The following is a 13,195-nucleotide window of genomic DNA, read 5'->3' on the forward strand; positions in this document are numbered from 1 at the left end:
GTCTCCCCTTCCACCCTCTCCCCTGGCAGTCTGGGATTCCAGGGATGTCTCCTCCTGTAAAATAAGCACCAGCCCGTCCCCAGTAGATCAGAGCCCAGCATGGAGCTGTCATGGCTGCATCTCTGACTGCCGGCTGCAGAGCCGCCCTCTGCACTTCAAACACCCCTTTAGACTCTAGTGAACGTGTTGGTTTTAGTGTGTGTTTGTAAAGGGTATCCCAATGGCCTGTTAGAGGCTAGGATGCCATTTTGTAAATAATTTTTTATTTTGACATTATGCTCTTTTGGAGAATCATGTCTAACGGTTACCGGACTCTAACACATGGACATGGCTTTACAGTCAATGTCCTTTAATATGGACTTCGTGTTCCCCCGTGATACGGAGAGGTCGAAGACGACGTTCATTTTTTACCTATAACGGACATGTCACACCTTATCGGTGCTCTGTGACGTCATGTCTAACGGTTACCGTACTTTGTCACAGCACCTGAATGACTTGAAGAAGGAGAACTTCAGCCTCAAGCTCCGAATCTACTTCCTGGAGGAGAGGATTCAGCAGAAGTACGAGGAGAGCAGTGAGGATGTCTATCGTACGGTGAGTAGGGCACCTCTCAGAGAATGTGTGTGGAAACCTGTTTGACTGATGATTAATATGAATATATGTTAGGTATTGCTGTTTAGGGGCGTAGGGTTGATCAAAAAGATGGACTTTACCCTGTAGAGAGATTTGACAGTGAGTAGCTTATCAAGAGAGGTAATTGCTGTCTTTGTGTCATGGTTTGTCTATCATCATGGCATTATGCAGGTATGTTATCCTGAAAGGTTGCTTTACTGAGCCACTTCCACTGTTTGTTGACCCAGCTGTCGCACTGATGTGATTCAAGTGATGTGACCGGCCATCTGTTTGTTTTACCAGGTGGCTGTTTTTAGATATGGCTTCCCTTTGAAAGACTACACATAAGCTAGTTCTTTGCTCAGTAATAATTGATGAAGTTTGTGCCAAAAATTGTCCAGAAGGACCTTTATTTTGCTCTCCATGATTGTCTTTTACTGGTAGTTGTGATCATTATTATGTTATTGTTATATCCTTAGTACGGTGTACATTTAGTTTTGCCCGTCCTGCAACCCTCAATAAATAAAAGACCCGGTGGCATACGTGGTGACCTTAAGAGCCTTGACGATTAGTCGTTTGACACAAAAATAATAAAAAAACAACAACTTTATTGATAATGAATTAGTCCTTAAATCAATTTCTCATGCAACCTTTGTGAAAAATTCAGTTTTAAGCCCTTCAAATATGCAGATTCCCTACTTCCTTTTGACTGAAATCTGAATGAAATGTGTCAGTAACTCCAATATAACAATGTGAAGGTATTGAAAGTTGACATCCCTGGTCAGAATGCTTTTCATGTTCAATATTGCTATCATCTACTGATGTATCATTTCATTTCATTTCAAACCTTTATTTAACCAGATTGGTCCCATTGAGATCATAGATCTCTTTTTCAAGGGAGACCTGCAGCATATAGGTTCCACATGAAACATAAAACAATAAAGGACATCATACATTATATTTACAGGATACATTTACATAGTTATAGACATTTACATAGTATCAACGAGCATTTCATTTAGTCTAGCTTTAAAAACATGCAGAGGAATGAGATTGCTTAGTTTCAATTCTTGCTGAAGATTGTTCCAAGCAAGTGGAGCTGCGAAAGTCCTTGCTCTTGGCACATCTAACAAGACTACATCATGCGATCTCAGGCAATAGCTGCTTGCAACTGTCTGTGTTATCAGAGAGCAGATATAATACGGGAGTTTACCCAACAAAGCTTTATAAATAAACGTGTACCAATGACTGAGCCTCTTTACAGTAAGTGATGGCAAACCTGCCTTGGCATACAGGGTACAGTGATGAGTAAGTGCTTTATAATTTGTGACAAATCTCAGTGCGCTGTGATAGGTGGCATCTAACTTGTTCAGGCAAGGGGCAGGTGCATTCATATACAACAAATCACCATAGTCCAGCACAGATAAAAAGGTCACAGTGACTAGCCTTTTCCTGGCCATCAAGCTGATACACTGGCTCAGTACTGCTGCTGATACTGAACGTATTATGTATGTTGGGTATCAGCCATCATTGGGAGAAGATCTTCCTTGCGTTTATCAATTACTTCCTGATTTAAATAGTTAAATATCAATTTTGAATTGTATTTAATCTAGGATAAGTTAGGTGCCTCTTGATAGGTGCCGACTTACTTCGAGAAAGTTGTCTTTCTCAAAGTAAGCTATAGGCCAAGAGGTGACCTCAGCTCTTAGTTTGTCAGCCCGAAATTCAGTCAAGGTTTGGGGGACAATTAAAACGTTATTCTTTTTCTGTTTTGAGTAGGGTGAAAACACGTTGCCGATTTAAATGTATTTTTCTTATCCCACATGTTTCCCTGATTAATACAATTGATTTACTGACAATCTCCATTCATTGCTGCAATAGCTACTGCAACAGATACACTTTTTGAAATTGTTGGATATAAATGTTGGCAAAAATGTGGTTTTATCATTTCAGGAAGAGAGTTGATATCGATGAGACCAAATAAATAACTTTAAAGTTTTTAATATTTCCCTCGAGGCTTGCTAAGGGAACATTGTTTGACTTAATCGTTAGTGCTAAGGTCACACATGTGAATAGGTATTGAAAAAACTCACTTTAACTACTGTATGTTCTGTACTCTACTCTGTTGCTGCTGTGCTGCCTGGCTTTATTGCAGAATAGGCCGATTGATAGATCAATCTATTGACTGAACACTTTAAGTCCAGTATCTTGTTTCAAATGTGAGGAGTTTTTGCTTTGTTCTGTTTAAAAAAAAAAAAACGTATTCAGCACATATTTGGGTTTTGGACTTTCCAGACAAAACAGAAAATATGATGCTGTTTGTGGAAATGTGTTGCAAGCATTTTTCACAATGTTCTATATTAAACAATTGACCAAAATAATGATGCAACATAAAAAGTTAACAAATTAGATATATCTTGTAGTCCTAAAATGGCCTCCTTTTTCATTGTACGTGTCATGCATGTGTGTTATTTCTAACTGTGTCTGTGTCTCTCTGTGTGTGCGTGTACACTTTGCACCGACAATAAGGTGACCCGGTTCAGCTGTCGTCTGTTTACAGGAGGCAGCTAACATTTAAAACTCCCCTCTTTCTCTCTGCCTTCATTTCAAATCCCTGCTGATCATCAACATCTCTTTGATCCTGCCGAACAAGACCTGAGAGTCCAGTAACTTATCCTCACAATTACTGCATACCAGCAGTGATTGGGTAAACTGATCCCACGTCATCAGAGTGGATTTCAATCCCCGAGCTTCAATCTCTCTCTCTGTGTGGCTGAAGGTTAATCGGTCTAATCACAGTTTTATTGGGGACTAAATCTTTGTTCCGTAGTTGTTATCTGACCTGAGGTGTTAGTCGAGTGTCAGTGTTCCCGTCCTCCCTCCAAAGTATTCAGTGTAATATAGCACACTAGGTGTGTTGGTCCTGGGCACATAGTGATCTCGCTCTGAGCTGCAGAGACTCTATTTATAGAGCAGGCCTCGGTGCACTGACTTATTTATCACATGCAGTCGTTCATACGAGTGTCCATATGTGACACATGACATGATTCAAGTCAAGCATCATAATGCATACGTGTTTTACGTTTCTCCTTACCATATCGTTTGTTAGAGTAAAAGCATTTCATTTCAGTCACGTCAGTTCATTAATACACTTTAAAATTATAAGCAACTTACAGTCCAACAACAATATTTTAGTTCACAATAAAAACACATATTTTTGAATATGTTTAATGTTATTAAGGTGCCAGATTGTATACTGAAGCATCAAAATAGAATAAATAGTTACATTTAGTTTCAAAATATAGTCAGTAAAAGAAAATATTTGAAAGTAAAGTAAGAAAGATGAGTGGTGGGCCTTTAAATGTAAATTAATTATATCTAAAAATAAATAATTACATTTAATTATTAACTGGCACGTATTTATTAAGTGGCACTTAACTGCATGGTCTTTAATTTTTCAGTATTTTATCAAATGTTTGTAGATCAGACTAATAATTGATTCATAAACAAATAAACAGCAGATTAATCGAAGCATGAAAATAATATCAGATGTAGCATATTGTACTGAACATTTTGTTTTTCACAGTAATGTTAACAAACGATTCAACAAGAGAATTTTCAAGGTTTATTATTGAGAAATGTGCAGCATCATTAACATATCAATTCTAATAAGTGATATCTGTCCATAGTAGATCATTCACAGCGTTGCAGGTGTGTTAGTTGTGTTCATGTCAGTGCAGCCTTCTCTTGCACAGCTTGGTTATTCGGGGGTCTGTTGCTGAGGCCGGAGGGCAGCAGAATAGCAGGTGCTCGGTGATGGGCGTCTATATTTAGCGCTGTTTTCAAGATGGGACGATGTCTCTCTTACCATAAGCCAAGTTGTTGATACACACGCAGGAATAAAAGTTCCTCCTACTTGCGTGTTACATGATTTTTTATTAGAGCATTTGAGTGATCATTTACCGTCATTAGCTTTAAGAATACTTAAATTACTTTACTCAGTTCGGTACAGTTGAATGCATTACAGATTTGGTCTGAAGCTTTGTGTCTATGTACTTAAAGACACTTAAAACTAATTATGAATTCAAGAATTATATGAAACATATTTAACACTGAATACAGTTATTAGATATATAAGTGTCATTACCATGCACTGCAGCCAACCTCAGAGGAATACAGAAAGGGTATTTTTAACCACAACTTAATGTCTGTTATTCATTCATTTCTGCCAACCTTTTTCAACTTTGATAATACTACCATCTTAGCAAATAAGATATTGTTGTTCTTTCTTCGATGCAAAGTAACTTAATAGCCTAGAATTCATTCTGCAAGGAGTGAAAATGTGTAAATGTGTAATCTCAGACTTGTCGTGACCAGTTTATGTGCAAGTGTTATGTTCTTTGGTCACACGAGCAGAATGGATGTGTGTGTGGGTAGTGAGCAGCAGTGTGTTGGTGTTGAGTACTCAGTGTGCCTCTCAGCAACATGTTTATGAGCACTGCAGGCTTCAGGCTGCGTGCGATGGAGCCTTTGTAGCCTAGAACTGTGTGAGTGATGGGAACACAAAGCTCTCTAGCAGGGACATTGTAAGGTCAACATACTTGGACATGCTTAAAGACACAATAAAACTTTTCAAGAAGAGACAGACAAGGACAGGCAGACATAGAGAGACACATGGACAGAGAAGCAGCTACATACATATCAAGGGAAAGAGAAAGTGAACAATCAAACCAGCTATCTGATGAGTCACTATGAAATAAATGGTACTCCTGACGCACACGATCAAAATGGAAAGATTGAGCCCTGCCCCACCAATCCTGCTTTGCAAATCCTCTGTCCACCCAGCCCAGTGTTAGAGCCCTGATTGGCCGAGAAATCCCCCCGTTGGCCCCAGCAGGTAAACAAACTGTGGAGTTTAGCCTTTGGCCCCTGGGTTGAATATCTGAGGTGCACTGGATTCTGCAGCTCTAAAAATACACCGGCACTGACAGCACGGTCAGATGTTCAGTGCTGATGATACACAGCTCTCACCCTGATCACTCTGCTGAGAGAGAAGAGTGTCATGAAGAGATGTAAGAAACAAGGCAAAAAAAGGGCCCAAGATGTGAGGGTGGCAAGAATACTCAAGAACCAGATCAATACTGTGTTTTTTTTATATAGTATCTGTAATAGCCTCAGGTATACAGAACAGACATACAGACACAATTTACACAAGAGATGAGATATATGTATTACCCCGATTTACATGAATGCATGAACCTAACATGGCTTCAAAGTCCTTAGTCACTGCAATACATGACAGGCTTTGTCTTAAAAAAATGTTTTATTAATGTGTTCTTATACCATATATGCACAAAACCAGTTCTGTCTTTTCATTTTTATCAATCAGCACCATGTCCTGACAAGTCAAAAATGATACAGTGAAAATGGTATAGTGTTAAATGTTATTTTTAATAGGCCTACACAGGTGTTGCCAGTTCTGGCTGATTATACCCCACATAGTCTTGAGAGGAGGTCTAATCAGCCAATACAGTGAAAACACCTGGTGGTGTGTGAACTATCGGCGTTAAACCTTAGTATTCACAATGTAAATAGTTATTCAAATGACCATTTATCAAGATGTTATGCTGAAGGGAGATGATGTGTGTTTATGATGAGTAATAATGACTGATAACTGCTCCCTGCTCCTCTGCTGCAGAACATCGAGCTGAAGGTGGAAGTAGAGAGCTTGAAGCAGGAGCTCCAGGAGAAACAGCAGCATCTGGACAAGGCACTGTAAGTACACACAGGTTTATCATATTTATTTATTAATTTGCAACCCTTCATTTATTTAAACATTGAAGTGTGAATGTTGGTGTCAAAATGTTATTTATAGATATTTTAAAACAAAGAGAATGTTTAACTTAACTGTAAAACACTGTAAAAGGACCTTTCTGCACTTTAATGTCTGTAATTAATGGCAGACTAGACAGGCAGATATCTTCTGTCCTTGTATTGATACTAACCGCACAATATCATATTACTATGTTGTTTTCATTTTTCATTTACTCCTTTTTGATCAGTTTATTTAAATATGTTATTTGGTCAAATATTCTTTAATAAAAACTGTTATTTTGTCGGATGAACAAGTTGCTTCAATGGCCTGTTTGAATTGTAGGCTTTGATAACAAAAAGGATATAGTCTATTTTTCTCCGTGGGCCCATTTAACTCCTGAAAGTTGTATGTGTCATGTATCATGCCATAAATATATTTACCTTTAAAACAGATGTTGCTCCGTAGAGAACTTGAACCTGCTGCAGAGTTTGGTAGATTGATGGGCAGTGAAGTCGAGAGTGGAGGTCTCCTGGGTTGTTAGGATAGTGGCATTTCAGTCCCACGCTGTATGGCTTACACTTCATAATACCTGGCATTGCGTTACTGCTGAAATCGACAGAGATGCTGCTTAAAGGTCAGGGTTGTCGACCTTTTAAATCAGTGTAATTCATCATTGGCTTACTGTTGGTGCTCCTGGAAAGGATAGATTGTCTCTTATTACTGCTTTCTATTTTTATTGCCATTGTCACTCCCTGTCTTTACATTGTGTTGTATTGTTACAGTCTGTCCGCCACTTGTTCTTGCCTGCTCTTTTCACATTGTATGCATATAATTACACATCTGACAGTGTCTTGAATCTAGATTTGTTAGCCTTGCAGCATTTCTCTGTAGTTTGAATGATTTGCATTGTTGACCAAAGTTACTTATGCTGCTCAGATATGCTGGCTGTTGTCCACTACACATAAAGAACATTTGTCCATGAGACAGACATTTGCTTTACTCAGACTGCTTCAAAATATCCCAGTTATTTGAGCTGTAGCATGCGGTGGACGGAGTTAAAAACGTACATAGACAGGGCCCAGGACAGGACTCATGGCGACAGAGCGGCGTGAGCCATTCTGGGAGCAGAAATGTTGGGAGAGCGTCGTTGACTAAGTAATAAAGACAGATGCTCACACAGTTGGGGTTCTGAAGGAGTGAGGGGAACACTTACATCATGAAACAAGAATGCAAAGAAACAATTGCATCCACTGCTGCTTCTTGAGGATACTTTCCTCTCAGGATTATGCTGACATTATATATGTGCTTGCTTCAGCTGTGACCTTGGTCAGAGTTTGACCGTCTCTCTCTGTAAGGCATGATACTTTTAAAGTTGTATCAGGCCCTCTATTTTTTATATTGTATTGCATACGATTTTGTTGTCTTTCAGTGTGTGCTCTTATGTAACACGCTCACATGATTTCTTTGTAATTGTAATGTTGCATACACCAGCCGCTTTTTACTGAGCTTGGAAAGTCCAGTTTCTCGCATTGTGCACCTGCAACATCGGACAACCTGCACACCAATCTAATGCTTATGTCACTTTTATCCTAAGGGATATTAAAGATAATAATATCCTCTTATTTCCTGCTTTAGTTATGAATTAGCCTTTCATTGTTTTGATTATGTTTCTCAGGCCAACGTTTTTTTTCTTGTTGTTTTTATTTGTTTGGCTATATTATAAATGAGGTCTCTATCTTAATATATTCCCAGGTCAAAATAAAGGATGAATTAATTAATCAATGATGAGCCTTTCACCACTATCAGACTTTGTGAATAATACTAACTTCAACAATAAAAGCCTACTGCATGGGTGAGGCAACTTACTACTATATCATCTCTGCTATAAGTGGAAGGGGGTTGGGTATCCCATGAGCGCTGTAGCAGACAGGAAAGTGAAGACATCATTGTTTCTCCACTCTCTGTCATGTTGCAATGCTAACCCCTCTGCTATCTTTGAATGTGCACATAGACTGAGAGTGCAATACCCTCTGATCAAATCACTTTCCCCTGTTAAACAGCACAACAGCGGAGAGCTTGACCAATCACAATGAGGCAGAGCTGCAGAGACGCTGTCGGGAGAGACAGCAAGAAATTGACCACATGGAGCAAGTGCTTGAGACCAAGATTCAGCTCCTGCAGGAGGTTTGTCCTCACTCCCCTACAGCGAGAACTGACACACAGTCAGGGGCCTCAGATTTACAAACCAGAATGGTTTTTGTATGTACTTTTCCAGGAAGCCCAGCTAGCACACAGCGAGGCTGAGAGGATGGCCTCGCTGGCTGGATCGCAGTCCCACAACTCCCTCCGCTCCCTTGACACACCCATGGAGGACATCCCAGAGGACGAAAGGCCTCCGAGCCTGCTGTCCCCATTCAACACCAACAAAGACAGGTGCAAAACACTTTCTCAGCCTCCACCACCAACATTATCGAACAGTCCAAATCCACCTCCCTGCCTCACTGTTTCTATCTGTGTGTGATCAGGTTGATAGAGGAGCTGACTAAAGAGCTTTGCTCCAAGGAGGTGCTCATCACCGAGCTGAGCGGGGAGAAGACGACTCTCACCTTCAGGGTGGACGAGCTGGAGGGACAAGTTCAGGAGCTGTCCTCCTCTCTGCTGCAGAAGGACAAGGATGTGGACGTATGTTTACATTTTAGTTCTAACACGAAACATCCAGTCAATTTCCAACTCAATTGAATTCAATAGGCTTTAATGGCATGATTAAGCACAATAACGATTATTATGAAAGACAATAATTAAAATAAGCAAAAGCAAAGTAAATAACAATATGAGTTCATAGAAAACAATAGATAAAAAGTACGTAATATTAAAGCATTCAGCTTAGTATTGGCACAATTTCAATGTGATTTAACTTTAACCTTCTAAAAAACAAAAAATGCTAATGTTAATACATTTACACATACTACTGACAATACATTAAAGGCATGTAAGTGGGGATAGCCATCCAGGCAAACCCTGCACACAAGAGCTTTCTAATAATACTGCATTCCTCTGGGCCACCATGTCTCCTCTTGTCAGACTTGTATTCTAAAAAGAGTCCTGAAGCAACATATGTGACATTCCTCAACCTTATCTTAACAGCTATCTTTGTAGGTCACAAGAGTATGAAGTCATCAAGGATTTAATATTTCTGTGAAGGATTCTTTTTTTCTGTGTGTAATCCTAATAATGTATCTATACATAATATGTATTTTTTTAAATGTGAATATGAGTACAGTAGGTTTATTGTCTGTATCCTCTGTTACAGTTTTATCAGGAGGAACTCGGTCAAGAGAGGCTGCGCATCGAACAGGAGATGCAGGTATGTGTGCAGCTCTTTTGTTTATGCAACTTCACATGTCATTATAGAGTTCTCCACTAAGTGTCAGAACAGCATCACAGATCTCCTTGTTTCATACCAGACCCACTCTGCCTCCTTATGGACAAGCGACGCATAGCATTTTCACACAGAAGCTGACGTCTGTAGATGCAACATGACACATGTATGAATCATTTGTAAATGTCCTAATGGAAAAAAAGAGGGAAATCAGAAAAAGTGGAATATGACCAAGGATCTGGAACAAAAAGGTATCATTTGTTCAGTGTTTTTTATTCTCATTTAAAAAAAAGTGCAGTATTCAAAATGTTATCGACATACAGTCTCTGCAAAATGTTCAATGCACAAATCAAAAGGTTAGAAATCAATAGCGCTACTCTCTGTATCAGAAGTGATGGGTAAAAGTAAGTTAAAAAGATCCTGTGGTGTGATGTCATCCACAGTGGCAAAAACACAGAAATGTTTTAATAAATGTTCCTAGAAAGTGAACAAACTGAGGCAAAGACATAACTGTAATACCCATCAGAGACTGCACTGACCTCACCTCCTTCAAAGAACGTACAAAAACTCACCTCTTCAATCTGTCTCTTAATGTGTGATTGTTGTTGTATTGCTTGATTATAATTTGACTAATAACCATATTTATTTGTTGTTCTTTTCTTTTCACTATCTCTGTAAAGCGACTTTGAGCACCTGTAAAAGCGCTTACAAAATGAATCTATTATTATTATTATTATACTGCGATGGATGGAGCACCATGTGATGCTCTCAGTGAAGTATCTTGCAGATGGATTATCTCATCATTGAAAGTGCCAGAACCTCATTACATTTACAGGCTTTAGCGGCACCGACATCCCCAAGGACACATGTCTGCCCTGATGTCTAATGAAACAATAATGGAGGGGGACCATTTCAAGTCAGCCCACCTTCTTTACTATCAATTTGCAGTTCTATAAATTAATGATTATAACCTTAGTTGGCTTGATTATTAATCTTTCCGGTGCTTTGTAACGTTGCTTAATGTTTTTTGACAATACCGTGAATGGATCGCAGTATTTGTTGTTGCTATGTAAGAAGTTTTAACTTGTAAATCAGTTGTGGTGGATGAATGATGCAAATGATCCCTGCCAGGCAGGCTGCTCAGATTTCACACTGGATGCATGTGTGAGTGTGTGGCTCGTACACTGTGGTCACACTGTGGGATAGTTTCTTTTTAAAAACTCATTTGCATATTATGTGCAGTATTTTGTGTCTATATAGATAAGAAAAGACACAGCCTTGAAATAAGAACAACAAGGAGGGGATGTTTTGGGAGGGTTTAATTTAAAGTAAAATTACTGAATGCAAGTTTATGAATCAATGCACAGAGCATTTGCAAAGGGAGGGGACAGTTGTTTTGTGGTGGTGCATACAGTATGTGTGCGCAGCAATGAGAGCACATATAGACAGATATGATTGATGCAATGATTCCATATTATCCAATTCACCATGGAACATGTTTTTGCATTTCAAAACTGTACATACAGGTCAATTTGCATCAACTCAGAGGTGTGTGTGTGTGTGTGTGTGTGTGTGTGTGTGTGTGTGTGTGTGTGTGTGTGTGTGTGTGTGTGCGTGCGTGCGTGCGTGCGTGCGTGCGTGCGTGCGTGCGTGCGTGCGTGAGTGCGTACGTGCCCATGAGGTGCCATCTTTCATATGTGCGTGTCTGAGGCAGGCATCTCGCTGGTTAGCAGTTTAGCGGCTCTGGTTTCAGCCTGGTTGTCGGTATGTCAGGTTGACCTTTGAGTGCTCAGCGACGCCACCACTGATATCAAGTTGTGTTGGTTCAGACAGACACTCACAACAAGCGCTCTTAATTAGTTCCCCAGACACCACAGCCGTGAAGATCAAATCTGTCTGGAAAGGGAAAGGAAGAGGCAGGAAATAAATGTCATCTGAAACCTCTTAAGACAATTATTTCCAGGATCTTTCAATTTCACTAAACAGCCAAGACAATTTATTGAAAATAACTGAAGCTTGAGTTTACTTTGAAAGAATCAGCAATCATGATCTTGATGCAGACACAAGGGTCTACACTGACCTTCACACTAACAAGGGGGCACAGGATCTGAACTCTGTCCTGAAGCAATAGAACGGGAGAGTTTGCACTGCATATCTGCAGGGAAGTTGCAGCGTGACAGCAAGACCATTTGTTTTGTGCACCCTCGTAAAAAACAAAAATTGTGGTCACTGCAGAGATACTGCAGAGATGCCCAGTCAAATGCATGAGAAAGGGTCGGTTGTTTGACTATCACAGTCAAATCATTGTTTGAAGATATCTGCACCACAGCAACAAGAAATACAAGTTATAAATATATTGAGCCAGTAGCATGTTTTGACTTTGACACAAGTTACACTGGTCTGATGAGGAAGCTATTCAAGAACAAAACCCCAGAATGATTTTACTTTTAAAATAGCATTTAGAAAGCTCAGTAAGTTTGCGTTCAACTAAGTGAGCTTTACTACCAATGGATCTAAGGATATTCTTTTTTTAATTATGCAATAATACTTTGTCATGCCATTTAAAATAATGAATGTACAAATAAATAAACAGTCATGTCTTAAAAATGCCTACAGTAATTCCACTACCATCTACTAACTACTTAATAGAAGACAGGCAGTAGTTGTAATAGAGGATATGCAGCTAAAAAAAACATGTATACAAATATAACAGAGAATAAAAGTGATTTAATTTAATTGTTTTCAATCAATCAATAATGTTTATTTATATAGCCCAATATCACAAATGTTACATTTGTCTAAGTGGTCTTCACAGTGTGTACAGAATATCATTATGACAATACGACACCCTCTGTCCTTAGACCCTCACATCGTACAAGGAAAAACTTCAGGAGAAAACCCACAGTTTAAAGGGAAAAATGGGAGAAACCTCAGGGAGAGCAACAGAGGAGGGATCCCTCTCCCAGGACGGACAGACGTGCAATAGATGCCGTGTGTAAATTGAAAAGACAATACATTTAGGTATAGTATAGTTATAGACTTACATTGTAAACGGGGTACAACATAATATGGCAAAACTGTACGGTCATACCCATTACAATTTGAATAAGATAAAAATAGACTAGAATAGTCTACTCTTTAATTTTACAGAGCGTCACTAATGTTACCATGCTCCCGAGCATTTCACCTGTTCAGTCAGGCGAACAGAGTTTAGTAAACTGGGCAGGAGGAAGTCAAAGACTCCCAGGGGATAATCACTCTGTCTCTTTACCAAAAGCCCCTTAAAAAAAGTTAATGATTAGTGTTTCCATATAATTTTGTGTTTCAAAATAATTATTGTTGTTTGGAATTTTCATCATAGAGGATAATAAACCGTGAGCATCTCTGTA

General features: G+C 39.2%; 1 protein-coding gene across 1 annotated transcript in view; it reads left to right on the forward strand.

Annotated features, from left to right (window-relative positions):
* The window catches only part of LOC117461728 (myomegalin-like), a 44,773-nt gene continuing 31,578 nt past the window's right edge, over nucleotides 1-13,195 (forward strand). Inside the window, 6 exon segments of the mRNA XM_034103615.2 lie at nucleotides 1-594; nucleotides 6,311-6,387; nucleotides 8,488-8,611; nucleotides 8,703-8,860; nucleotides 8,953-9,109; nucleotides 9,738-9,791. Of these exon segments, the coding sequence (XP_033959506.1) occupies nucleotides 454-594; nucleotides 6,311-6,387; nucleotides 8,488-8,611; nucleotides 8,703-8,860; nucleotides 8,953-9,109; nucleotides 9,738-9,791 (711 nt within the window). The 5' untranslated portion in view covers nucleotides 1-453.

This window comes from Pseudochaenichthys georgianus, chromosome 17, assembly GCF_902827115.2.
Source record: "Pseudochaenichthys georgianus chromosome 17, fPseGeo1.2, whole genome shotgun sequence".
Classification (NCBI taxonomy): Eukaryota; Metazoa; Chordata; class Actinopteri; order Perciformes; family Channichthyidae; genus Pseudochaenichthys; species Pseudochaenichthys georgianus.